This window comes from Felis catus, chromosome C1 (assembly GCF_018350175.1).
Source record: "Felis catus isolate Fca126 chromosome C1, F.catus_Fca126_mat1.0, whole genome shotgun sequence".
In the NCBI taxonomy this organism is placed as follows: Eukaryota; Metazoa; Chordata; class Mammalia; order Carnivora; family Felidae; genus Felis; species Felis catus.
In genome coordinates, this window is record NC_058375.1 from 13,269,773 (window position 1) to 13,295,561 (window position 25,789).

Below are 25,789 nucleotides of genomic sequence, written 5' to 3' on the forward strand. Positions count from 1 at the left end.
TGTCTCCTCTCTCCTGGATCCATTGTTCTGCTTTAAAGCTTATCACAACCGGGGCGCCCGGGTGGCTCAGTCGGTTAGGTGTCCGATTTCGGCTCAGGTCATGATCTCACAGTTTGTGAGCTCGACCCCCGCGTCGGGCTCTGTGCTGATGGCTCAGAGCCTGGAGCCTGCTTCGGATTCTGTGTCTCCCTCTCTCTCTGCCCCTCCCCTGCTCACGCTCTGTTTCTCTCTCTCCCTCTCAAAAATAAATAAACATTAAAAAAATTTTTTTAAAGCTCATCACAACCTATTTAGTGTTTGTTTTGCCTTCAGTCCTCAGCTTTGACCCCACTTCTTTCTTTCTCCCCTCCAGCCACTCCGGCGTTCCCGCCTGCATAAGTTATACTGCTTCCTCAGGACCTTGGCACATCCCTCTAAGTCAGAAACTCCGTGTCCAAGAATAAGACATCTCAAGTGAGAGGGGCCAGGCTTGGAACCCAGGCCCTCAGGCTGCCGAGACTGAACCCTACACCACTGCACCCGTGGCCTCCCTCCTCTCTTCTGCCCTCCCGCGGCGCCATGGATCCCGCCTCCAGGGCATGTCCCTTGGGTGTATAAATATCTGGTGAAGGTCTGTTTCCCCCCGGACCGTGAACCAGCTCCACGCAGGCTGGGCTGAGGCGTGTTTTGCTCACACGACACCCCTGATGCCCAGCACTTAGCACTCAGTACACATTTATGAACGAATGGGTAAATGTCTGCCTGCCTCCGTTACATACGTGATCCCCAGACCCAGGGACCATGTCTTCATCTCTGCATCCCCGGTGCTCAGCCAAGCGCCCAGCCCTGGAAGTCACCAGCGCGCTCACTGAATTGAAACTGACCGATTTCCAGCACGTTCACCAGCCAGGCTACCTCACGCACCCACTGGCGTGTGAGTAGGCCGACTACTACCCCCAAGTACCCCCGCCTGTTGGTGCCTCCGCGCCTTGTTCCTTCTGTTCCTTCTTCCCAGGACGTCTTTCCTCTTTGTCCATCGGCTGGAAACCTCTTCACAGCCTTCAAGGCCTGGCATAAACAAGCCTCCTCCACCCTCCTCTTGGGGCAGATTTTGGGCTCTCTCCTCCGCAGGCCCACAGCAGGTGCATCCCAAGGTTGTGCCTTACAGGACGGTCTTGTGATTTTGGTTTTTTCTCCTAAACCATGAGTCTCCTGAGGGCAGAGTCTGTCTTACTGTCTTATTCATTTATTTTTTTTAATGTTTTTATTTATTTTGGGGAGACCGCAAACAGGGGACGGGCAGAGAGAGGGAGACAGAGGATCCAAAGCAGGCTCTGCACTGTCTGCACGGAGCCCGATGTGGGGCTCGAACTCACGAACTGCGAGATCATCACCCGAGCCAAAGTCTGACCTTCAGCCGACTGAACCACCCAGGTGCCCTGCCTTACTCATTTCTAACCCCGACCCGGGGGCCCTTCCCAGAGAACGTGTGATGCATGAGATGAATAGATACAGCGATTCGGGCTGACCAGCCCTCTGCGCCCTCCTCCGTGGCCGGCATGCATCTCAGGTTCTAAGGCCTAGGGGTTCTCAGGGGGCGAGTACTGTTGGTTCCAGTCTACGGAGGGGGAAACAGAGAACAGAGAGGTCAAGTTGCTTGTCCAAGAGTAAAAGAGAAATCCGTCAGCGTTGAGTGGCTGCTGGTGGGAGGGGAGCTGGGAGGCGCCACGTGGTCCCTCCCTCCCTCTGCACAGAGCGGCCTGGGCTCCCCAGCCTCTGTTCCAGAGCGCACGATGGGCTATGGGGTGCACGGCACCCTGAGAACAGCCCCGAGGAAGAACACTGCTCCCCAGACATTCCTGGGCACCAAAGCCCGTCTCTGTTTGCGACAACCAGCAAATCCCAGGGCGTGCAGGGGTAAAGACGTGCTTGGGCAGGAATTTGGAGCAGCCGAGAGGGCAGGAGGAGGGCTCTCTGGGAAGCCTAGGTGGCAGGTCACGATCTGTCCTCATGGGGATGCCAAGTCCCACAGAGCTCCCCATCCTGGGTGTATTTACAGGCCCAGGTGGTGAGGGACGAGGGCCGGTAGCCCAGTTTCCAGAATCTAAGCGGGTTCAGGACAATCTACCTTTGCTGCCGGATGGGGCGGGGCCGGGCCACGCAGGGACCGCGCGGGTACGAAGACAGGAGTTGGCATGGGCAAGCTGAGTGTCTCTTTCACTAGAGAAAATGAGCCTGGGACAAAGGGACACAGAAAACGGGGACAAACAAAACGTGAGCAGCTTTGCCCGAAGGCTCCCTTGACTCTCAGACCCCCCACGACTCCCTTCCACCTTCGGTGCCAGCCTCCTTCGGTGCCAGGCAGAGCGGGTGCCAAGCAAGGTCGGGTGCCTTTGCGAGGTGGGGGCTGCTTGCAGAGAGACAGGGGCCCCAGGCCTCCCTCACTTGACATTTCTCTGCACCTCCCGCCTTCACATCCTCACGCTGCTGTCCCGAACCACGGAGGACAAAGTGGCTTTAACAACACGAATGTATGATCCTACAGTCCTGGAGGTCAGCGGGCCGACACGAGTCTCACGGGGCCAAAGTCAAGGTGTCAGCGGGGGCACCAGGGAGGATCTGCTTTCTTGCGTTTTTCTAGATTTGAGACGCTGCCCACACTGCTTGGCTGGTGGCCCCTTCCTCCGTGTGCAGAGCTCACAGTGGCCAGCCGGGTCTCTCTCGAGCCTCTTTATTGTGACACTGACCTTCCCGCCTCCCTCGTCCGCTTCTAAGGGCCCTTGCCATCACCTTGAGCCCCACCCCCCAGAAAATCCCGGGTAATCTCTCTACTTTAAGGTGAGCCGGTCCACAATTTTTATTGCATCATCTGCAGACCTAACCTAACGGTCACAAGTTCCAGGGTTTAGGATGGGGACGTCTTTGGGGGGCCCTTACTCTGCTAGCACACCTGTCACCCAGAGGCAGCCACTACCTGGGGGGCACGTCCTGGGTGGCAGGCAGCTTCACACAGTCATTTCCTTCCTTCCTCCCAACAGCCCCAGGAGGTCAGGGGTATCACCCCTCTTTCCCGAGGAAGCGACCGTGGGAGAGCCGGGCCACCTGTGACTGGTGGGGGCCTGGGGCACTTCTGCCTTCTTTCATTAAAAAAAAGCTTTAAGGGGCGCCTGGGTGGCTCAGTTGGTTAAGTGTCCGACTCCTGATTTCTGCTCAGGTCATGATCTCCCGGTTCATGAGTTCGAGCCCCACATCGGGCTCTGCACGGATGGTGTGGAACCTGTTTGGGATTCTCTCTCTCTCCCTCTTTCCGCCCCTCCCCTGCTCATGCTCTCTCTCTCTCTCTCAAAATAAATAAATAAAACTTAAAAAAAAAAAGGCTTTAAAAACCATGTTTTATGGCTGTACTGGTATAGGCATGATAAGCATGAATATAACCAGGCTGGATTATATTCTTCTCTTATTTCTGATTTAAAAAAGAAATGAAGGGGCGCCTGGGTGGCTCAGTTGGTTGAGCGTCCGACTTCGGCTCAGGTCATGATCTCACGGTCCGTGGGTTCGAGCCCCGCGTCGGGCTCTGTGCTGACAGCTCGGAGCCTGGAGACTGTTTCAGATTCTGTGTCTCCTTCTCTCTCTCCGACCCTTCCCCGTTCACGCTCTCTCTCTCTCTCTGTCTCAAAAATAAATGAACGTTAAAAAAAGAAATGAAAACATTTCATGGGCCCCTAAGAGTGCCGTGGGCTCTCAGCACTGTGTCCACGGTGCCAGATGGAGAAGTAGACCTTGGAGACTGGCAAAGGGATGCCCACGGGCACATGGCCAGGAGGGGGCAGAGCCAGGGGTCACGCCTGGGGCTCCTCTGACGACAGGGCTCACTTCTCCAATTAGCCCACCACTCCATTAGTATCCAAACGACTCCGAGACATCGGACTCAGAGCCACACGAACACTTAAGATTATTTGGCCAGAGGCTCTCATTTTAGGGAGATCCGTGTGCCCAGAGAGGGATTACAACGTTCTCAGGGACACACAGCAAGTCAGTGCTGGAGCCAGGATGAGGTCCTGGTCTCCCGACTGTCCACCAGGGGCTCGTCCCTAGCCCTCTCTTTCTTCCGTGTACCAACCGCTCTGACCTGAGAAGGAGCCCAGCTCCTCCCCCACCCTACACGCACACACTCATACACATAAGCACAGCCCTCTCTCTGTGGTCACGCACGCAATGCCAGTGTAAACCTTGGCCACTGCTGTGTTGACCGCTCTTTATGTTGTGACCCGGTTAGGAACCGCCCAATGTACTCATGTCACACACGGGGAAACTGAGGCCGGGCCAGGAGGGGTCTGACCCAAAGCCACTCTGCAGATTACCAGGAGCGCCAGCACTCTAGCCCAGTTCCCCAATCCCGTGCTCTCTGCCCTGCGGCCACCTCGCCCACACAGATTCTCTGCAGTTTATCACAGATGTCACGCTCCAGCCTGAGGGCCCCCCTCTGCCCTCACCCAGCCCACAGGGGCAACAGAAGACCGTGCGACCAGAAGGTTCCGCAAGAGCAGTTGCCAAGTCCTCAGCGTCTAGACTTGGCACAGGGGCTGCCTCCGGCTCAGACCCAGAACAAGAAAAACCAGTTCCAGGAGGCCACCTTCCTGCCCTGACTTCTACGTCTGCAGTGGTTCGTTGCCCAGGCTGGGGGCACTGGGCTGTGCCTGGGGTTCAGGCTGCACGCTGCAGGGTGGCAGTGCCCCCGACCAGAGACCTCTGGTTTCCCGCTGCACGTCATTGGTCCCCTCTGAGCCTCAGTTTCCCCACCTAGGCATGACATTCTGTACCTGCCTCTCAGGGTTGCTGTTGCCCTGGATGGGTGCATGGCACTTGGTGAAAGCAAGGTCAATGTCATGACTTTCACTGTAAGCATTAATGACAGTTATGGTGATATATGAAGGAGCCAGCGCTTAAGCTGGACCCTGAAGGCTGGGCGGTACGGTGGGGCTGGCAAAGGACCATCACAGCTCCCTAGGGCAGGGCCAGGAGCCAAGGCCAGAGAGGAAGCAAAGACTGGGGCCCCAACTAGAGACCCCTGGCGGCCCCCAGCATCTCAGATCTTTCACCTGCTGTCTCTGCAGGGTCCCACTGGGAGAATGTACCTTCAAGATCTTGGTCACAGGGGAGAATTTCCAACTTCCCACCCATGTTACAGATGGGAAAACTGAGACCCAGAGAACAGGAGTTACCTCCCCAACGACACACGACTATTTTACAACGCCAGGACTCATACCCAGTGCCACCTGACTTTTGAAGGAAATGATTGATCACAATCCTTCCACTCGGCTCTCCTAGGAACGGTGTTTTTTCTTGTCTTCTGTTTTACTTCCAAGCCTTATCTGCCATCTAACTCAACACAATTGACTTGTCCCTGTAGCCCCGAGGATAGCTCAGGGACAGCACGGATTGCGGGGCTCAGAGAGGGCAGCCAGCTCCAGTCCCCTGTGTCACTCTTGTCACCCTGACGTAGCCCCAGCTCTGGCCACGATCATCCCAGCCCATTCCTGCCCATCCCAGCCCATGCTCATTCCTACCTCAGAGCCTTTGCACAGCTCTTCTATCCCCACCCTCCATCCCCCAGAACGCCTTCCTTGGGCAATTACTTTTCGAAGCCACATCCCCTCCTTCCAGATTCAGCCCCTTCCGGCCTTCCCGGATGGTTCTTGGCCCTGAAGATACCAGCTCATCGCCCCTCGGTATTTAAACAAATTAAAGGCTCAATCGGCTGTATTCTCATTTGCTCTTGTCCACACGGTGACTTGTCTCTTCTCATTTATTCATTTGTGTATTCAACAGGTGTTTATGGAGGACCGACTATGAGCCAGACATTCCCCACACGCACAGCCTGCCCTCCAGATGCGAACCCTCTCGTGGAGAGGGAGTCCCACGGGACCTCACTGCACTTGTTAGGTGCTGAGCGTCGCTGGGGGTTGAGCAGGGGCCTTTGTCTTTGGGGGCCTTCCCAGCCAGGCACCTTGCCAGCTAGGAAAGGGTCTCTCCCATCGCTGCCAGCACTGCTTAGACACAACTTGCACCCCCCCGGTGGCCACCGGGTTGGGTGGACCGCAATCCCAGCTCTGCCACCTTTGAGCTGAGAGATTTGGACAGGGTCCCCTCCCTTGGGGGCCTCAGTCCCTCTTTTGTGAAATAGCTCTAGGGGCTCCTAGCTCACCGGTTTGCTGTGGGATGGGGGCAGCATCCTGCGAGCGCCCGGGGCGGGGGAGGGACAGTTGCAAGGGGCGGGGTCCCTGAGCTCACCTCGGTGCGAAAGCAATGGCACTGGCGCATGGGTCCCCTCTGCGTGGATTTGGGGGTGTCACCTCCTTTTGTGCGGTCTCTGTGTAGCACGAGAGGGTCTGACCGTGGGCATCCAAGGTCCCTTTCAGCTCTGGGAGGCTCTGATGACCAGCAAAGTGAGCCCGCTGCGTAGAAACCGTGGGCTTCGAGGCTCTGCCCTGAGAGATTTGTGCTTCGTCTGTCCCCCCTGGGCTCTCGGGCAGCAATGGACATGGAAACAACGCCTCTGAAGAGGGAGAATGAAAGAACCAGCCTTCACCTGTCGCCAGGCTAGAGGAACATGAAGCAAAACCATTCGGCAAAGAGCCCCACCGCCTTGCATCACGGAGCCCGGGGTACAGGGCTGGGACACAGTCTTTAAATTATAGCACCTGGGAAATTAGAACTCAGAACAGAAAAGAACCGTGCCCCTGGGAAGCAGGGGAGGGAGGGACAGAAATAAGGGGGTCACACGCGGGGGACGTGAACAAGGCACGATTTATGCTCTCCCTTCTACAAACTGGAAATGTCCCCTCTCCTCCTCCCGGTTCCTAGTGACTGCTGATGCAGGGCACCCCACACCCTGCATTATTTGGAATCTTCTAGTCAAGGGACGTCCTTCTTTGGTTCAGTCTATCTTAAGTTCCAGAACTCATGTGCTCGCCAAGTCATTCCCGCCCAGATGGAGACTAATGCTGGCCACTTCCACATCCCATGCGCTTTCAAGCTCTTAGAACAATTCCTCCACCTCGTGCTATTAATTACGGTCCCCGGCCTCAGGGCCTTTGCACTGTGGGTCCTCTGCTTCAACTGTCCTTTCCCTACCTTGCTTACCTGTCAAATCCCTTAAGACTCAAGCTCTGGGAAGCCCTCCTCCCCCAAAGCCCTGGCTCTTTCCTCCTTGTTTCCATAGTAGCTGAGCATTTGCTCTGCTGTGATCCTTCCCCACTAGTGTGTTTCTGGAGGGCCCAGCTGGGCCTAAAAGGGCAGAGGGCAGGATATGTGTAGGTGTGAGGCTGCGTGTGCCAGGTGAGTAGGTTTGAGCCTCTTTGGTGGAACACGGGGGCTGCCTATGCCACAGGGCTGTGCAAAGACTCAATGATGGAGAATATGGCTGGCACATAGTAGGTGCTCAGTGAAGCGGTTTGTCATCCATTTGTCTCTGCCTCCCCAAAGCCAGGCCCGGGTCTGGCCCCTAGCACCCTATGGATGCTTGGGGCACGGCCTCCATCCCCTGGCCCTGGTTTTCCTGGCTGCCTGTGCTGCATTCTCCCCTCCCCCCTCCCCCTGGGGCTTGGCTGGGACCCGCTCTCCACCTTCTGCACCAGGGCGGCTGTCTCTTTTCAGAGCATTGATTTGCAATCAGCCTCAGCAGCTCTAATGGGCCAGCGAGGCCCCTGGCTGCGCTGAGTTAGCTCCATTTAGAGGCTCAGAGCTGTGGAACACAAACCTGTCCTGCCTCTCGAGGTCTGGCATCAGCTCTCTGGTGTCTGGGAGAGACGAGAGTCAGCTGGGGACCCAGGGCTGCCGCGGCTCCTCTCCCACAGCCCCTCCCTGCCGGCTCAGGGCTCAGCCACACCCCCGCCAGGCCCCCAGCCCCTCCAACCCCACTCTCTGCTGGACCTGCATGGGCTGGAGGGGGTCTCTGCTTCTCTCCTTCCTGGAGAACACAGGATGTTGGGGCCCAAAGAAAAGCTGGTCCTCAGTGCACTTGAACTCACTGATCACCGTGACAATGTATATAGTAGCAGGTTTTATTGGTCCCATTTTACAAATAAAGAAATTGAGCTCAGAGGTCACACAGCAGTGCTTTCTAAACTTATCTGACCAGGAAGCCTTTCTCTCTTTCTTTCTTTCTTTCCTTCTCTCTTTCTCTGTTTCTTCCTTATTTTCTTTCTTTCTTTCTTTCTTTCTTTCTTTCTTTCTTTCTTTCTTTCTTTCTTTCTTTCTTTCTCTCTTTTCCTCCTTCTTTCTTTCTTTTCATGGAATAACCCAAAGCACACATTTCAAAACATACCATCTTGAGCTGGCTTATTTCTTACCCCCAAAACCAATCCAATGTATCCTTTTTAAAGCTCAGTATGCGTCTTCCCCTAATGCAGGGATTTCTTAACAAGGACTCCAAGGGCAGACGGTCCAGAATTTGCATGTGAAATAGTATTTGTATATGCATTTTTCTAACAGGGTCTCTAACTTCCAGGGGATCCTCAGAGGGACCCGGGAGACCCAGAAAGAGTAAAGAACCACGCCCTGGCTGGAGTCCCTGTAGAGAAGGTCCAGTTTTGATCTGGGGTTTTGTGGAAGTGAACAGAACAGCAGAGATGTGGGAAAGAAGGCCATGAGTGGGGGAAATGGCCCGTGCGACAGCAGGGACGAGGGGACAGTAAACGGATGAGCTTGGCTGGAGCAGAACGGGTGTTTGGGAGCAGTGACAAATGAGGTTGGGCCGTCAAAGGGACCTTGGAGAACTGGCCAAGGCATTTAGATTTGATAGGGGAGGCCACGGGGAGCCACAGGACATCCTGGAGCCTGTAGGTGGCAGCACAGGAAGGGGGGCTGCAGAAGAGGTGGCAGAGAGTTGGGGGGGGCAGTGGGAGCCACGAGCTGCTAAGATGGGGCTCCAGGGACAGCCTGACTCAGGGAGCTCGCCGTTCCGGGAAGGGCACGCAGGGCCGGCGACTGTCAGGAGTACCACGGGAGGAGGAGGGGCTGGAAGCAAGGCCTTAGACATAAAGCTTCCTGGTTGGGTCCTCAGGTCGGTCATTTCCTAGCTGTGTGGCTCTGGGCAAGTAACCTAACCCTTCTGAGTCTCCTCGTCAAAAGGGATAACTCCACCTGCTCGGTAAGGTTGTGGAAATTGACTTAGATGAGAAACGGTCTCTGGAGCATTTCAGGCAAGACACGCTTCCAGCCCTCGACCATGATGGGTTCTCTTCTGACCCATCAACATAGTCTATAAACACCAACCCCTGCCACGCACCTGCACCAGGTGCCCTCCTTGGCGTCCTAAGGTGTTTCTGACCATAACCCCACAGGCAGAGGGCATCACGCCCATTTGACAGAGAAGAAAACTGAGGCACAGAGATTTCGACAATCAGAGTCCGTGGTGATGTCTATTAAGGTTATTGTGAGAACTCAGAGGTCAGAGGGTCCGTGACAAAGGTGTGACCTCTCTCTGACACAGGGTGGGAGAAGCCACACTCCCTTGAGGGGATTCAAGGTCATACAGCTGGGATTGTGGGTGGGCGGGGTACTCTCCGAGCATTTACAGTGCTTCCTGTAGCGATCTGGCTCACAGGAGGATTCTGACTTTTTGAGGCTGGGGCGGGGCCTGCTATCCTGTTCCATAACAAGGGTTTCTGGAAAGTGGCTTTGGGGTAAAACAGATTTAGCCTCAGGCAAGACACTGAGCCTCAGTTTCCTCACCTCTAGGATGGGTCTTGCCCCCCCTGCAGGGCTGGTGCAAAATGGAAGGAGATGGGGCCCGCAACCCCGGCAGAGCCCAGGGCCTGACACAGAGTGGGTGCCCCCAAACAACGGCTATTATTACTTCTACTATTATTGGCCCTGGGGCCTCTGTGAAAGCTCTACCCTGAATGCAGGCGGCGGGTACGCCTCATACTTAACCCTCAGGACGCTCCCTCTGCCTCCACTCACCCCACCCCAGAGCAAGAATCAGGATGCACTCTGCCATCTCAAACGGCACCCAGGAACTGTTTCACGTTCAATTTCCCCATCAAATTCACAGGCACGTATCACATGCCATTATTCTACTTCCTAATGGTCTATGCAGTGGAATCGTAAGTAGGACATTTCTTCATGCCCTTGGCATTCCCGACTCTTTGAAACTCCCTTTCCAGGCCTAATCTCCTTTCTGGTGACTGCAGCACGACACATGATGGCCAAAATCCGGGCAGCACCCAGCCCCGGCCTCTGCTGGTCCCAGAACGTAAAGGAACAACAGTGACGCATCTCCTTGGAAAGCAGTGTTAGCCTCCCTTGGGTTTCTGTGGGGGTCAACCGTGGCAGTAGACAGGAGGGGAGGCTGGATGGGTGCACGGCCAAGGTCAAAGACAAGAGTGACCTGAGTCCCGTCTCCGTACTGCTCACAAGCTGTGGGGCCTGGGGGCAAGATCACCTCCCCTCTTGGGAGCTTCAGTGCCCTCATCTATAGAAAAAGGTGACAGGGGCGGGGGCGGGGGTGGTTGGGACTTGGTCGGTTGAGCATCTGACTCTTGATTTTAGCTCAGGTCATGATCTCAGGGTCCTGGGATCGAGTCCCACATCAGGCTCCACACGGAGCATGCAGCCTGCTTAAGATTCTCTCTCTGTCAAATAAAAAATAAAATAAAATAAAATAAAATAAAATAAAATAAAAATGACAATACCAGCCACACAGGATGGCAGAATCAGAAGTGTTGGTCACAGACTGTGCCTGTAACACCCATGACAACTATTTGTTGAGGTCATGTGGGTAAAAGGCTTGACGGAAGGTGCTGGAAGGGTGAGCTGGCACTTGAGGCTCAGCAGGTGGTATTCACTACGGTGGGTCCACCAGGGTCCCTGTGTGGCCTCGCCTTTGCTGTCTCAGATTCCTGACGGGGGTGGTGTCCCCAGTCCCGTAATGTGCCGGGATCACCCTCCACGGAGCCGAACAGGGGCCCAGGGGGCGGCGGGGCCCTTGGGCGTATTCAATATTTTACTGCCTGGGAAGGTGCGGCAGCGCCCTAGCGGAGTGGGGCGAGGTTGGCAGACCCTTGCAGTGCTCAGCATTAACTTCTAGTTCATAAACGGCAGAGAGGACAGAGGGGGTCCTGGGGGGGGGGGTGGCAGGCTGGTGGGGCTGGGGAAGTTCCTGTTCCCCGATGAGATTGGAAATATTTCAGCATTGAACAACCAGCGTGGACGTGGTGACGCACAGCGGCTGAGGGCACAGCGTGGGGACCCTGAGCGTGACGGAGCCCATCGGAGGTCAAGGAGAGTTTGTCAAGGAAAGGCCCCCGGGGTAAGCGTAAGGAACAACCACCGGACCACCAGATTCTTACTGCGCACCCTCGGGAAGAGTGGGAATTTGTCCTGGGCCTCCTCGTCCACAGCCCAGGCTCGGTCAGATGCCCCGTGTTCTAGCCCCCGCTAGACAGACGAGCCCTCGTTAGGCCTTGGCCTCCTCACCAGTCAGACCAGGATCTTTTTATCGCTGACACTTCTGGACTCAAAAGTCTACCCTCTCCCTCACGTGCGTGTGCAGGTGCATTTGCATGCATGCACCTGCGGGCGTGTGCCTGCGCGGGGGTGCGTGTGGAAAGGGCCACACCCCTCCCCGTCTCCCGAGGTGCCCGCACCCACCTCCTCCCAGCCTGGGGCTCCCCCTCAGGGCCTCACCTACCGCACCCCTCCCTGGAGTCAGCCTCCACCTCGGAAAACACAGACCAGGGGAGGCGCCGGCAGCACGGAAGTCAAAGCCAGTCGCTGGAAGATGGGCCTGTTTATTTGCATGGCACGCGTTTATCTCTGACTGTTCCACCCCCCCCCCCCGAGCGAACCCCAGAGTTGTCAACTGGTCCTGCCGTCGCGAGAGGCCAGATTGGCGGTGCGCACATTCACAGAAGCCCAATATAGACTTCCAATTATCTTTTAATTTCCCTCCTGTCTTCATTTGTTCCTTTCACTTTTCTCCAAACAGACTCGGTGCGGGGAGGGGAGTGAGAGCTGTAACTGATGGAGTTTGAAGCCAGCTCGCGGGAGCGTGGTGTTCGCCCGCAGGGTGCGATGAGACCTCAGGACAAAGCGGACGGCTCTCTCCCCACCGCCCTGCAGGGCCTCTTAGAGGCCCCAAGCCCTTGTTCTTCTGTCTTCCGGCCTTCTGACTCTCTGCAAGAACTATATCCTCTTATTGTCTGTCGACCTGCAGCTGAGGCCCTGCTGAGCGGAGGGTGAACCCCTAGAGGCGGCAAAGGACTCCTGGAGGCACCTTTTGCATGCAAACGAACCGGTCCAGGACTCAGCCACAACACCTCCTTTATCAGACTCTCGCCAGGCCCGGCTCGGTGCACCGGGGCCATACTCCCCTGTCCCGATTACCCCAGGGCCAGGTATGAGGCAAATAAAGACGGCCCGCGGCCCCCTGACATTATTCACACTGTCTCGTCCACTCCTTCCCTTGAAAACCACAGTGACGCTCCTATTCTGTCCTCTTGCTCCGCCTGCCTCCTTGCTGAGCCTGGTGCCTCCCCACGTGGCCCTGCATGGTGTGGGCTGGGGGACCCTCTTGGGGACCGTGAGGAGCAAGTGTCTTTTCTGTGGCACGTGTCTCCCAGAATGGACAGCAGGAAGCCTCGTTGCCTGCACCGTCTCACTGCTGCCCTCAAACAGGGGAAAGTCGCAGGAAATGCCACGCCAGGAGTCAAATCAGCACACACGGCCTGCACCCGCCCGACACCCCAGCCTGCAAGTCTCTGTGCACCATCACGGCTGTCGTAACCCTGTACCCTCAGACCCGCTACTTCTCTCCCCTCGGCCTTCCCTGTTCTGGCCACCTCCAGGCTCTTGGCCATCCTGGTGCGCTCTCCCACGGAAATGCTGGCGACGAGCACTGTCACACCCCACTCTCTCCCTGTTCAGCATCTTCTTCCCGAGCCAGCAGTCCGCCAAGGTCCCCCGGGGCCAAGGGCGTCTCTGTAACCTAGGTCACTGCACCAGCTCGAAGCCTGGTACACGGTGAGCACCTGGTGAATATTTGAACCATCAGTCAGTCTACACCCGCCCCCCCCCCCCCCGCCTCCTTTATCAATACTCAAGGCTAGACACCTTTTTCTGGAATATTTTTTTTTTTTAATGTGTATTTATTTTTGAGAGAGAGAGAGACAGCAGGGGAGGGGCAGAGAGAGAGAGGGAGACACAGAATCTGAAGCAGGCTCCAGGCTCCGAGCGGTCAGCACAGAGCCCGACGCGGGGCTTGAACCCACAAACTGCAGGATCATGACCTGAGCCGAAGTAGGACGCTTAACCAGCTGAGCCACCCAGGCGCCCCTCTGGAATACTCTTTGGACCTCTATTCTGATGCCCCTGGCTCCAGCCTCCCTGGCTGTCCCCTGGCCCATTGTACTTTGTCAATGAGTCGCCTCATTAATTTTCCTCCATGATATGCTGTGGCTCAATCATACCTCAGGCACACATTCCATCTCACAGGTAAGGATGTAAGTCCTCTCAGGGTGGGGGACTGTGTCTCCGCTCCCCAGCTATCCTCCTGCCACGCTAGAGGACTGCTTTGACCACCCCCAGTGCCCAGGAGCAAGTTTCCAAAGGGAGAGAGTGGTTGTCTGACTCCAAGGGTTTAAGCTGAAGCCACACAGAGAGTGCTCCCGTGTGGTGGAGACTTTATCGGGTGGGAGGCAGCATACCAAAGGGGCTGACACCCAGCTCACTCAGTGGCATCTGAGAGGACAATGCCAGGTCACAGTATTGTCACCAAAGGGGCAGGCCATCAGTGGTCCCTTCTCCAACGGGAGGAGAGCCCCAAGGCTGCCCCTGCTACTGAAATGGCAGCTGGGCCAGCAGGGGACCTCCAAAGTCCTGGATTCACCGCCGGACAAATCACTTTTATTACCCTTTATACCTGGTCCTTCCCTTCCCAGAGGGAAGACGAATGAACCGTGCAGCTAGACAGACCCAGTTTTAACTCAAGACTCTGCCGCTCGCAATCTACGTGACATGGGCACATCCCTCTGAGGCTCAGTTTCCTCACCTGTAGAACGAGGGTGATGATTGCACTTTCCCGTCCAGATTCCCCGGGGAGACGAAATGGTTTTGCTTGTGCCGAGCACCCAGGGCCCGAGCACCCCGTGTTCTGTTACTCACCCTGGTGAAACAAGTGGCTCACGCAAAGAAGAATTCTCTGCAGCCAAGCGGCAAAGCTGAGTGACTTTCCATTCCTAGCCCCGCGGAGGCCTCCTGAGATGATTGCCAAAACTGGGGACTTCCTAGGAGGTCCCCCAAACCTGCCAAATCAGAAAGTCTGGGGAGTATAGCTTGGAAATGTGCATTTCTGAATTTTTTTGAGGCTTATTTATTTTTGAGAGACAGAGAGAGAGAGAGAGAGCGTGAGCACGGGAGGGGCAGAGAGAGAGAGACACACAGAATCCGAAGCAGGCTCCAGGCTCTGAGCTGTCAGCACAGAACCCCATGTGGGGCTCGAACTTGGAATGGCAAGATTGTGACCTGAACCGAAGTCAGACACTGAACTGACTGAGCCACCCAGGCGCCCCCAGAAAAGTGCATTCCCGACGAGCTCCCCAGTGGCTCCCATGCCTGTGACGTTCAGAATCACTATTTTGACCGCGAGGGAGAGAAAGCGGGTCCCTGCTGCTGGTCACCGGTGGAACCGCCCGCGGAGCCTGACTCGTGGGGAACCACACCTGGTGGGTGAACTCAGGTAGGTAAAACTCTGGACTCTGGAAACAGGGATACAAGCCAATTGACCTGATTTACAAGCCAATTGACCTGATCTTAGAGCTGCCATAAAATGGGGGTGGGTGGGGCAGGGGACAAGTGCATCTCTCCCAAACGGTGTGGGCATCGGAGGAGACTCTTCCGGACTGCCCACCTCCATTCTCTCTGTGGCATGCTGGCAGGTGTCCACGACTGTGCCCGGCCCATACGGATCAGCGGAACAGGGTGCACTTTGACCCAAGGCCTGTGTGATAAAGGCCAAAGGAGACACGCAGAAGAACAAGAGACCTAAAGAAAGGAAAGACGACCTCAGAGCAAGGCATGTGAGGCACGGCCTTGGACCCGACTCCGAAGGGCTGGAGGGGTGAGGACCCACGAGGATGAAGGAGGCCGTCCTGAGCCCCAGCCAGGCGCCTGGCGCTTGAGGCAGCAGACAGATGAGCTTGAAGGGTAAGTTTATTTACTTATTTTGAGGGAGACTGAGACAGCACAAGTGGGGCAGGAGGGAGAGCGATGGAGAGAAAGAGGATCTCAAGCAGGCTCCGCACCGTCAGCATGGAGCCCGGCTCAGGGCTCGAACTCCCAAAACTGTGAGATCACGACCCGAGCTGAAACCAAGAGCCGGACGCTTAACGGACTGAGCCGCCCAGGCGCCCCTTTTCTCATCTGTTAAACTGGGACCCACAGCACTGGTGAGGACCTCGGCCCCTCACCTGTTCTCAAGCGCAAGGATGTGCCCTTGATCGTTAGATCGAGGTTACTTGCCTCGATCTGCCTCGATCTAACTAACACCCTGTACCTTCCCCATCTGCTCTCAGGAAGGCCCAGACGGAGGGCGGAGGCATTCAAAGCCAGATCAGGTGGCTTGGCCGCAGTCCCCGGCCCAGCCTTCTCTGCTGCTAACTGCGGGCCTCCCCGCGGGGACAAGCAGACCCCAACGGGAAGGAAACCAACAGGGAGGATCTCGTGCCACAGCTGCCGTGGCCCCACCTGTCTCACAACCCACCACACCCAACACTCCTAGCCCTACATACAATAACCAACCCCGGGCGCTTCCGGGCATCAGGTGACTGTTTGGTCAAGAGCTTCCTCCCTATTTGTGTGCCTGCTGGACACTCCTAACATCCTCCAGCTGCTGCTGGCTCGGGTGGCCGATCACAAGCTCAGGCCCCGGGGCACAACCCCCACCCCCGCCCCCAGGGAAAGCGTCGAAGGATCCGCCAGCCCCGAGCCCCAGTGGCCACCCGCTGCCCGCTCAAGGTTACCTTGCTCCAACTCCTCCAGTGGCCGGCCGGAGCCAGCCCAGAGCCCCCTCCGGGTCAGCCCAGCTCCCGCAGGAACCAGGACAATCATTAATCGGATTCTTGACATTCTTTGGCCCCAGGTCGGCTTGGGAAGCATGCTCCCCGGAAGAGGAGGAGCAGAGTCCCAGGACTGGCATTTGGACATGCAGCTGGCAGGCAAGGTGGTGCTGTCGGCCGCCGCGCTGCTCCTGGTGACCGCAGCCTACAGGCTGTACAGGTTGAGGCCCGCCCGGGCCCCGCTGGGGGACAGGAACTCCAAGGCCGAGGAGAAGGCCGAGGGCTCCGGGCAGCCGGCGGACCCGGGGGCTGTTCCTGGGGCACCGCACCGGGCTCTGAGACACCGGAGGGGAAGCAAGGGGGCCGGAGCGCCGCTGGGCTGTGGCCAGGAAAGTCAGGGGGGGTCCCGAGTCCCGGCAACAGGACGCTCTCCCGAAGACGCAGAAGCCCAAGAGGCTCAGGAGCGCGAGAAGAAGGGCGCTGGTGTGGAAGCGGGTGGGCAGGGCCTTGTCTCTGAGCTGGCACCTCCTCGCTGCAGTGGCCGGGAAGCCGGAACAGCTGTTGGCGGTAAGCCCGAGCCGCCCCACCACCCCACTGTGGGCGATGAATTCCAAAGCTCCCCACTTGGCCTCGCTGCGGCAGAGGGGAGCAGGGTGGGCAGGGCGCCCACTCCGTGGCGGGACGGCGGATCCCCGGGACAGCCAGGGCTCGGGGAGCAGGAGTCCCCCGCCACGAGCCTGATGGCCCACACGGAAGGCGAGAGTGACACGAACAGGAGCTGGGTCTTTCCTCGCAACAGGGGGGTCCACGGGGAAGAGGCCGGGGCCCTCCAGGCGGCCGTGGACATGGGCCTGACCCTGCACCAGCGGGAGGGAGCCGCCAGTGCCTCCTATACCTACTCGTCTGTGTCCCGGGTTCGCGTGGAGGAGAGCTTCATTCCTGAGAAGGTGGAGGGGATGGGGCCCAGGCTGAAGGGCAAGGTGTACGATTACTATGTCGAGTCCACTTCCTGGGCCACCTCCAAGGGCCGGCTGGCCCCCAGGACAGCCGCCCCGGCTGAGGCTCCACTCCCCGTGCCCCTGCCAGGCGCCCCGGGAACAGAGGCCGCTTCAGGAGGCCGGGAAGGTGGAGCCGAAACGCCCACCTCCTCCCAGCCGGGGCCGTCGCCCCCCACGCAAGGCTTCGGCAGGAAGGAGAGCCTCGTCCGGATCATGGAGAACCCGGAGCTCCAGCTCCAGCTCGAGGGCTTTGGGGCCCCCGCTCCGTCCTGCCCAGACCAGAGCGCCCCGCCTGGCCACCCCCTTCCCCAGGCTTCTCTTGGGTCCAGCTCGGCCGGAAGCAGCCGGGAGGCCCACGTGCAGCTCGTGGCGGGGACCAACTTCTTCCACCTCCCGCTGGCCCCTGGCTCAGCGCCAGACGTGCACCTGGATCTGGGCAACTGCTACCAGGTGCTCACCTTGGCCAAGAAGCAGAAGCTGGAGGCGCTGAAGGAAGCGGCCTACAAGGTGATGAGCGACAACTACCTCCAGGTCCTGCGCAGCCCGGACATCTACGGCTGCCTGAGCGGGACGGAGCGGGAGCTGATCCTCCGGCGCCGCCTGCGGGGCCGCGAGCGCCTGGTGGTGGCGGACGTGTGCCCCCAGGAGGGCTCCGGCCGTCTCTGCTGCTACGACGAGGCGCAGGACGCCTGGCACCCGCTGGCCCGCCTGCCCCCCGAGGCGGTGTCCCGAGGCTGTGCCCTCTGCAGCCTCTTCAATTACCTCTTCGTGGCGTCCGGTTGCCGGGGGCCCGGGCACGAGCCCTCCAACCGCGTCTTCTGCTACAACCCGCTGACCGGCATCTGGAGCGAGGTGTGCCCGCTGAACCAGGCCCGGCCGCACTGCCGGCTGGTGGCCCTGGACGGCCACCTGTACGCCATCGGCGGCGAGTGCCTGAACACGGTGGAACGCTATGACCCGCGCCTGGACCGCTGGACCTTTGCGCCGCCGCTCCCCAGCGACTCCTTCGCCCTGGCGCACACGGCCACGGCGTGTGCGGGCGACGTCTACGTCACGGGCGGCACCCTGCGCTACCTGCTGCTCCGCTTCTCGGCCCGGGAGCAGCGCTGGCGGGCCGGCCCCACGGGGGGCGGCAAGGACCGCACGGCCGAGATGGTGGCCGTCAACGGCTTCCTCTACCGTTTTGATCTCGACCGCCGCCTGGGCATCAGCGTCCACCGCTGCAGCGCCAGCGCCCGCCTCTGGTACGAGTGCGCCACCTACCGCACCCCGTACCCGGACGCCTTCCAGTGCGCCCCGGTGGGCGACCTCATCTACTGCGTGGGGCGCTGGCGCTCGCTCTGCTTCCTGGCCGACCACATCTCGCCCAGGTTTGTGCCCAAGGAGCCACGGAGCTTCCCCTCCCCGCGGGGCACCCTCCTGCCCGCCGTCCTGACCCTGCCCGTCCCCGACGCGCCTCAGACCAGGGTCTAGCTACCCACCCCCCCACCCCCACTCCCGCTGGACATCTGCTGCCAAACTGGGAAGCAAAAAGCACCCCTGCCCGCCACTCCATGAGCCATCTCTGGGCGAGCAGGCAGCTCGGGAATTCCACCCGCGCCAGGTGAATGCTAACCCTACCCCCTCCGCTGGCCGGGGCCTCGGATGCGTCTTTGCTGTCCGCGGGGTGCGCAGGTGCCGTGTGAAATAGAACCAGGGCCCGGCGTTGCTGAGGGCAGCACCGTGTGCGGGGATGAGCGTCACCTTGCTTCAAATCTGAATTCTTGGGGGAAGGGGTATCAGGACCCCGCCAAAGTCCAGGGGCACAGCCTTACTGCAACCACAGTTCAGGTGCTAGAGGACCCCCATAGGGTGGAGGTGGGCCAGCCCTCCATAAGCCACTAGGCTCCCCTCCTAAACACAGCCCCTACCTCTAGGGTTCCCAGAAGCACCTGGAACGCTCAAGGAAGGTGTTTCTGGCTGTGCCGGGAGCCCCGGGGAGCCCCAAGGGGTCCAGCCAGAGGAGAGGTGGTTGGAGAAGTACCACAGCTGTATAGTTGGAGCTGACCGTGAACTCTTGCCCGCAAAGCAAATTGACCACTGCCCACTTCTCATTACCTAGGATTCTGGTATACTCGAAGGAGGAGAAACCTCCAGTTAGCAGCCACTTGAAAACCTACACCTTGTACTGGTCTGCTAAGAACACCAGTGATTGCCACATATGGGGTCTCAGAAGAGGGAGGAGAAGATGTGATCTGAGGGCCACCGTCCTCCTGGGCCCCTGCTTCGGCCCGTCACTGGCTGGCCGCTGACTCCCTCCCCAGATCTCAGAGCCTGCACAAGACTTCATCCAATCAACACAGCCCTGACATTGGGGGGGGGTGGTGGGGGGAGAAGTCACTCCCAGGCACCCCCGCAGGGCTGGGGAGGGACAATGGCACAATTTGCTCTCCCTGTGCCATGTGATCACCTGGTGTGCCCGGTTAGATAGGAGACTCGGGAGGGGCCGGTCCATGATGGAGCTGAGGAACCAGAAAATGCTAGTGGGCCATCAGGACACTGGGATCTCCTCCCACATCAGGGGTGGTAAATTCGCAAAGAGCAGAGACCCTCCAACCTCAGGAAGTTGCCCGTTCTTCCTGGAGGGAAGAGAGAGAGACTGGTCCAATCTATTGCCACAGCCCTGTTCCCTGGATGAGGATGATGCATGCACAGACAGAGGCGGGTGATGCTCTCTGTGCCATCCGGGAGCCAGGGCAGCTGGGACCACTTCTAAAGTGACAAGCAGCCTGGAGGAAAGAGGTAGAGATGGGGTGCCCCAGGGCAGGCCTGACAAGCAGGGAGCTAAGAATGCTTTGGACTTCAGTGTTCCTACCCTGAAAATAGGAAGGACCAGCCATGGCCTTCTCTGGCCAGAGAAACGAGAACACTTACAGAAAGTTCTCCCCAAGGCCCCCTGGGGGTCTGGGCAGCAGCTTGTGTTCACTGCAGCTGCTGGGCTAAGCTGGGGTCTTCCTGGAAAATGCAGGGTTAGAGCAAGGAGTAACAGGGAGGTTGCATGGAGATGAGAACTTTTATTGGACCGCTGCTCCCCGTTCCAGGGCCTGGAAGGCGAGGCTGCCTGGTATTTATTCCTAAGTTGGAGGTGGGGAAAGGAAAGTGAGTCGGGGCTATGGCTGGAGCCTGGTGACCCCCCCACCCCCCCGCCGAGGCCTTGCTCAAGCTCAGAGCTGACACTCAGGCATGAGCCTCCAAGAGACCCTTGGTGGGGAAGCAGGGGTAAACTCAGCAACACGACTACTGACAGCAGCATTGGCATCACGATGCCAGGCTGTGGTTTCCTTGGGAGGTGGACGGGCTCTGGCAGCTGAGGGCGGGTGGAACCAGATCCAGCCCCCAAGGGCAGGCTTCCAGCGAGGAGCCAGCTGATGACTAGACCACAACCAAGCAGGGGGACTGTTGGGGGAGGCTTCAAGCTGAGGGGGAGCTCAGGATCCCTCCGGAACCCTTTCAGAGCCCCACTGCACACACATGGCTGGGACTAGGGAGTCCCATCCAGAGACAGGGCAGGAGAGTTTGTTCCAGGCCCAGGGATAGTGGGTGTGGTCTTCATGATGAGTGCAGCGCTGAGATCCCATCTGCCTCCCGGTGGTCCCTTGCAGACATCACTAATCGACTGCCTTATCTTTTCCCACTGAGCCTCAGAACCGGTTCAACCCAGGGCCCTCAGCCGTCATCGCTGATAGACTAGAGCTGGTGTGTTCCTCGTGGCTGGCCTGGGCTCCAGAACCGGCTTTAGGGAAGTGAGTGGTCAGGGCCATTATGGGAGACAAGGTAGTTCAGGTAGACCACAAAGACCACCTGGGGCCATGGCAGTCAGGATTCACCAACAGAACGTTCAGGCTGCGCACTGCTCCAGGCACTGTGCTGGGGATGCAGCAGGTCCCTGCCCTAACTAAGCCTGCTTTCTGGTGAAGGAAAACAGGCCGTTTTTAAAAATAAATGTGTAGGGGCGCTTGTGTGGCTCAGTCGGTTAAGCACCCGGCTCTTGGTTTTGGCTCAGGTCATGATCTCGAGGTTCATGGGTTTGAGCCTGGCACTGGGTTCTGTGCTGACATTGCAGAGCCTGCTTAGGATTCTCTCTCTCTCTCTCTCTCTCTCTCTCTCTCCCTCCCTCTTTCTCTGCCCCTCCCCCCTCTTTCGCAAAATAAGTAAACTTAAAAAATAAAAAAATAAATTTGAAAAAAATTAGTACACAAACAAATGACAAGCACCCATGCTGCTCATGTGCTGGGGAAGGCAGAGAAGGCAGCGAATAGTGTGATCAAGTCTCCCTGATAAGGAGACAGGGAGCAGAGCCCTGGATGGAAATCTGAGACGTGCACCGACCAGGGCTGGCTCAGGGCACCGGAAGGCTGGCCCTGCTACCTGGGAGGGAGGGGGCGGGGAGGGGGGAGGGGGGCGGCTCGTCACCCGGCCAGGGAGGGCAGGACTGCCTCCAGGGAGCACTGCCCTGGGGCGTGAAGAGAGCGCGTGTCCAGCTGTTGGGCTGTAACCATTCACACGAGGGAGACGATCCTGTGTGGCCAAGGTTGACCAAAGAGGCTCTTTGCGCCTGGTAAGCTACGCCCCCAGGAGAGAAGCGAGGTTCACACATTTCAGAGTCCGGATCACACAGCGATGCCCTGTCTGGGCGTGTGGCTGGGTGTCAGCCCGCCTGTCATACTCTGTGGGGTCAGAGTCTAGGAATTCCACTTGACCTTCTTTAATAGCCTCGTCTGTCGACCTCTGGCCCTCAGCCTCACAGGGACCCGTGTGTCACTTGGCTACTCCCTGGGTCATCAGTCCTGCCCCCCCGTGAAGGGTTTCTTCTTGAAGACAAAACAAGGAAACAACCCCTTGAAGTTGGGGTTACATTCTTCATTAGGCCAGCCACGGCATGATAGGAAAGAAACTTGGAAGACAGACAAGGGACGAAAAAGATCTCACCAGTTTCAACACCCGGAGACAACCCCCCCCCCCCCCACTCTGGTGCGCGTCCCTCCGGCCTGTCTCTTCGGAGCAGAATTTCCGTTTGGCTTGACTGTCGCCTAGGTGTGATTCTGCTGAATGTGCAATTCAGCTGCTTTGGTTTTCCACTTAGCGTTTTAGACTACGCATTTCCCGTGTTGCTACAAACCCTCGGTAAACGCCGTTTCAGTAGCCGCACAGTGCCCCATGGAGTGGCTGTACCACGCTTTATTTAAAAAACAGTCCCCCCTCCTGTCGGGCCCGTAGATTTTTTTTTCCCCCTGTTGGTTTCTTTTTCCATCGTAAATAAACGGTCCTTTGTTTTCTCGTTCCTCTCTGTCTGGGGCCTCCATCAATATTTACAAGGGGAGCTCAGTCTAGGGCTCGTCTGGGAAACACAGTTGCTGAAGCGAGTGGCGGCCACAGCATTTGCCTAGGGCTGTAGGGCTCTGACTATAGGGCCCCGGGGCTGCCTTTGGAAACGACCCCCTCCCGGGAAGGCAAGGCTGTCTGGAGGGACCACCCCAGGTGCCTTCTGGCATTCCTGGAGCCGAGAGGTAAGGTAGGGGCCATATTTATAGAGCTCCGCTCTGAGCATACCAGGCACTGGACTAGACGCTTTGTGCACATCACTTCGTTGATCCTGACGACAACCCCATTTTACAGGGGAGGAGACTGAGGCTCACAGAGTTGAAGGAAACTCACCTTCGTGGCAAAGTTCAAAGACCCTCAGTTTCCTTCAAAGTACACTTGAACCTGGCCGCCTCACTCTCTGCACAATGCTCTTTCCATTCCCCTTATCTTGGGGCACGAGGGGTGGGGGGCGGACTTGGCTTCAGCCAATCCCCCTGGGCTTCCTCTGACCCCTCCCCCACTCACACCCAACACGCATGCTCTATCCTCAAACTTTCAACTCAAAGACATTATGCTTAAACTCTGGGATCCTCGATGTCTCTATCCGGAAAATGGGTCTGCCACCGCCAGCCTCGAGACGATGTCGTGCGAACTAGCAAGACAACGGATGTAAAGCACCGGGCCCAGGGACTGCTCCAGAGTAGGTCTGGGAAGGACCATCGCCTTCTGCAGGGGCCGCTCAGAGGAGGAGACCCACTCCGCTTTGAGCCTCCTGGGGAGCCCCAGGGGAAGGTTGTCTGACATTTAAGCTGCAGGAGCCCAGTCTGGTTTGACAAGAATTGGCAGGTTGGGGGAGGGGTGGGACGGGGTCCAGTTATTCATATTGTACACCATCCAGGGTTCTGAGAATCTGAGCCTGTGCTCTCCTCCACAGTAAGTGGCTTGCTGATTTGGGTGTCCCCGGGCTCAAAGCATTAAGCGTTTTCCCAGTGCATTGCACGGCGCAGAGGAGTTTCAGGAGCCAAGCCACTCAGAGCTCTCTGGAAACCTCGAGAAGGTGCAAGGGGGAGGGGGCTCCTTTCTTTTACAGATGGGGGTGAGAGACCCTTGGAACCACCGGACCGCTCTGCGCTGTGTCTGGCCTGCAGATATTTAGGGGGGTGACAGGTGCCCCTCACTTCCCGCCTTTGCCATCCTTACCTGGAAGAGCCTTATGGCCCCAGGGCTGCCCTGAAGTCTCTGAAGCTGTGGCTGCAGCCAGGAGGGGGCTCTGAGGCGAATGTGAGGCTCGGGTGGAGGCAGGGGATGGAACACGAGGGCGGAGGTGCCTGCAGGGGGAGATTAGGAGCGAGGCTCTCGGAGCAGCCACAAGAAAGGACAGCTGGAGGGCAATCTCTACAAACAGCTCTCTGGAAAGTGGGATGTGGGTCCAAATAAAACAGCCATCAAGTCCGGGGTTGCCTTTTGGTGCATGGGGAGGAAGTGAAGGCACGGATCTCATACGGATGACAATAACGGTGTCCCCACACCAGGCTCTGTGAAACAATGCACCGTCCTTCCCGCCCTCGTGGAATCCGCATGGGGACACCACTGCCTGAAAGTGATCATCTTCATGACATAGGGGAGGAGACAAAGACCAGGCATTTCACAAAAAACTAAAAGTCACCAAAAGAAAGCAAGAAAGCGAGAAAGCAAGCAAAAAAGAAAACTAAAAGAGATCGGGGGCACCTGGCTGGCTCAGTCAGTAGAGCATGCAGTCTTGATCGCGGGGTTGTGAGTTCAAGCCCTCACGTTGGGTGTAGAACTTACTTAAAACAGAAGAGAGAAATCTAATCTCTGTCAATACGTTCAGTGAACCCACAATGCACTGAACTTGCGCGATCTCGTTTTATACTCAAAACAACCTGGTAGACGGTAAAAGTGGTCAAATTCTCCCCATCTATCAATTCCTCCACCCCTTGAATCTGGCCATGGGACTGTCTCCAGATAGCTCGGGCATGAGGTTTGCCCTCTTGTGGCTCCTAGAAACCCTGAGGCCGTCGCCACGCGAGCAAGCCCAGGTTAATCAGCTGGATGATGTGGCCCAGTTACCAGCTCCCTCAGTCAGCGGCGCAGCAAACGCCCAAGAGACTGGCCCCCAGCTGACCCCAGATGCCTGCCTGAACCCAGCCCCAAATGCCAATCCACTGACTCAGGAGGGAAATAGAAGGTTGTGGTTTTAAGTCGCTACATTCCGGGGTTTGCAACTCAGCAAGAGGTGAGTGACCCATCAGCCCTGTGCTGTAGGCACGATTACCACCATTTTAGGCTCAAGGAAGCTAGGATTCGAGAAAATCAAATAACTTCCCCAGGATCGTGCAGCTACGTGGTGGAGAGGCTGGCCCGCCACCCCAGGTCTGCCTGACTCCAGATCCTGCACCCCTAATTCAGTTAGCCAAACCCGGGGCACCGGGATTCCTCCCGGGGGCCTGGCCACGGGGCTTGGTCACCACCAGGACCCAGGACCCAAGGTCTGTAGGGGACATCTCCGAACAATCAGATCAGCTCCTGAGGGCCAGGACCTGCTCTAAGCACCTGACTGCCAGTAATTCTTTAATTCTAAAGACAACCCTGGGTGTTAGATACTTCACCGTTGCACAGAATGAGGAAACTGAGGCACAGAGAGTTTAAGTAACCTGCCCACGGTTGCATAGCCAGGATGTGATAGAGCTCACGAACCCCAGGGAAACTCCAGTGCTGTCGGGAGATGAAACCCCCCAACCCCCACCCCCGACCAGAACTCTAGCATCAGCGGCCTTGCTCACTGGTCTTGTTCGTACAGATAGCGGGAGCTTAGTGACGCTTTCCCAAAGGAAGAATAAGGCAAGGACCCGTCCATGAGGCTACCTGCTTCCAGGCTGCTTGGACCCCCTCTCCATCTCCAGGGACCTAACCCCCTGCTGATGACTTTGTGGAGCATCCCTAGAGCACCCCGGCACAAGTTGGGTCCCTGGGGGCGAGGGTGACAAATCTAAAATCCTGAAGCCACCTGCCGAGAGCCATGACCCTTCTCGTTGCCTCACCCCACGCTTGCACTCACTGAGTTTATACAGAGATTTCAACTCTTTCGTCATCCCATTTCACAGATGACATAAGGGAGGCCCAGAGAGATCTCGCAGCTGTGATGTCGATGCTCATCCTTCAAGGTCTTGGAAGTATGGTGTCGGCTTCCCGCCGCCGACAACCCCCACTCGTCCATCAGGGCACCGCGCGCTGCGCGCGTAACCCCCACATCGCCCTCCTCTGCCTGCAGGTCTCCTGGGCCCTGGGAGCTCTCGGTGGGCAGCAAGGAGGTCTTGCCCACCTCTGTCATCAGTGCCAGCGCAGAGCAGCCACACAGCATGGCTCAGAGGAAGCTACAGCTCAGCTATG

At 57.7% G+C, this 25,789-nt stretch overlaps 2 protein-coding genes across 2 annotated transcripts; one reads left to right on the top strand and one right to left on the bottom strand.

Moving 5' to 3' along the window:
• Positions 1–200: 200 nt before the first annotated feature.
• On the bottom strand, positions 201–16,139 carry LOC123379491. Its single transcript, XM_045035177.1, has 6 exons — positions 16,002–16,139; positions 14,891–15,024; positions 14,146–14,285; positions 6,271–6,535; positions 2,108–2,214; positions 201–1,597 (listed from the first exon to the last, which is right to left on the bottom strand). Exons 2-6 carry the CDS (start codon positions 14,941–14,943, stop codon positions 1,560–1,562), a joined length of 603 nt encoding a protein of 200 aa, XP_044891112.1. The 5' UTR covers positions 14,944–15,024; positions 16,002–16,139; the 3' UTR covers positions 201–1,559.
• Positions 16,136–18,777, top strand: KLHDC7A (kelch domain containing 7A). Its single transcript, XM_019839042.3, has one exon. It carries the CDS (start codon positions 16,136–16,138, stop codon positions 18,506–18,508), a length of 2,373 nt encoding a protein of 790 aa, XP_019694601.3. The 3' UTR covers positions 18,509–18,777.
• The last annotated feature ends 7,012 nt before the right edge of the window (positions 18,778–25,789 follow it).

Coding starts and splice junctions, on each gene's coding strand:
- LOC123379491 (XM_045035177.1), bottom strand. CDS start 14,943: ATGGGCCGGGCACAGTCGTGGACACCTGCCAGCATGCCACAGAGAGAA. Junction 14,286..14,890: donor ATGCCACAGAGAGAATGGAG/GTGGGCAGTCCG, acceptor CTGATTTGGCAG/GTTTGGGGGACCTCCTAGGA. Junction 6,536..14,145: donor GAGCCACTTGTTTCACCAGG/GTGAGTAACAGA, acceptor CTCCCTCTTCAG/AGGCGTTGTTTCCATGTCCA.
- KLHDC7A (XM_019839042.3), top strand. CDS start 16,136: ATGCTCCCCGGAAGAGGAGGAGCAGAGTCCCAGGACTGGCATTTGGAC.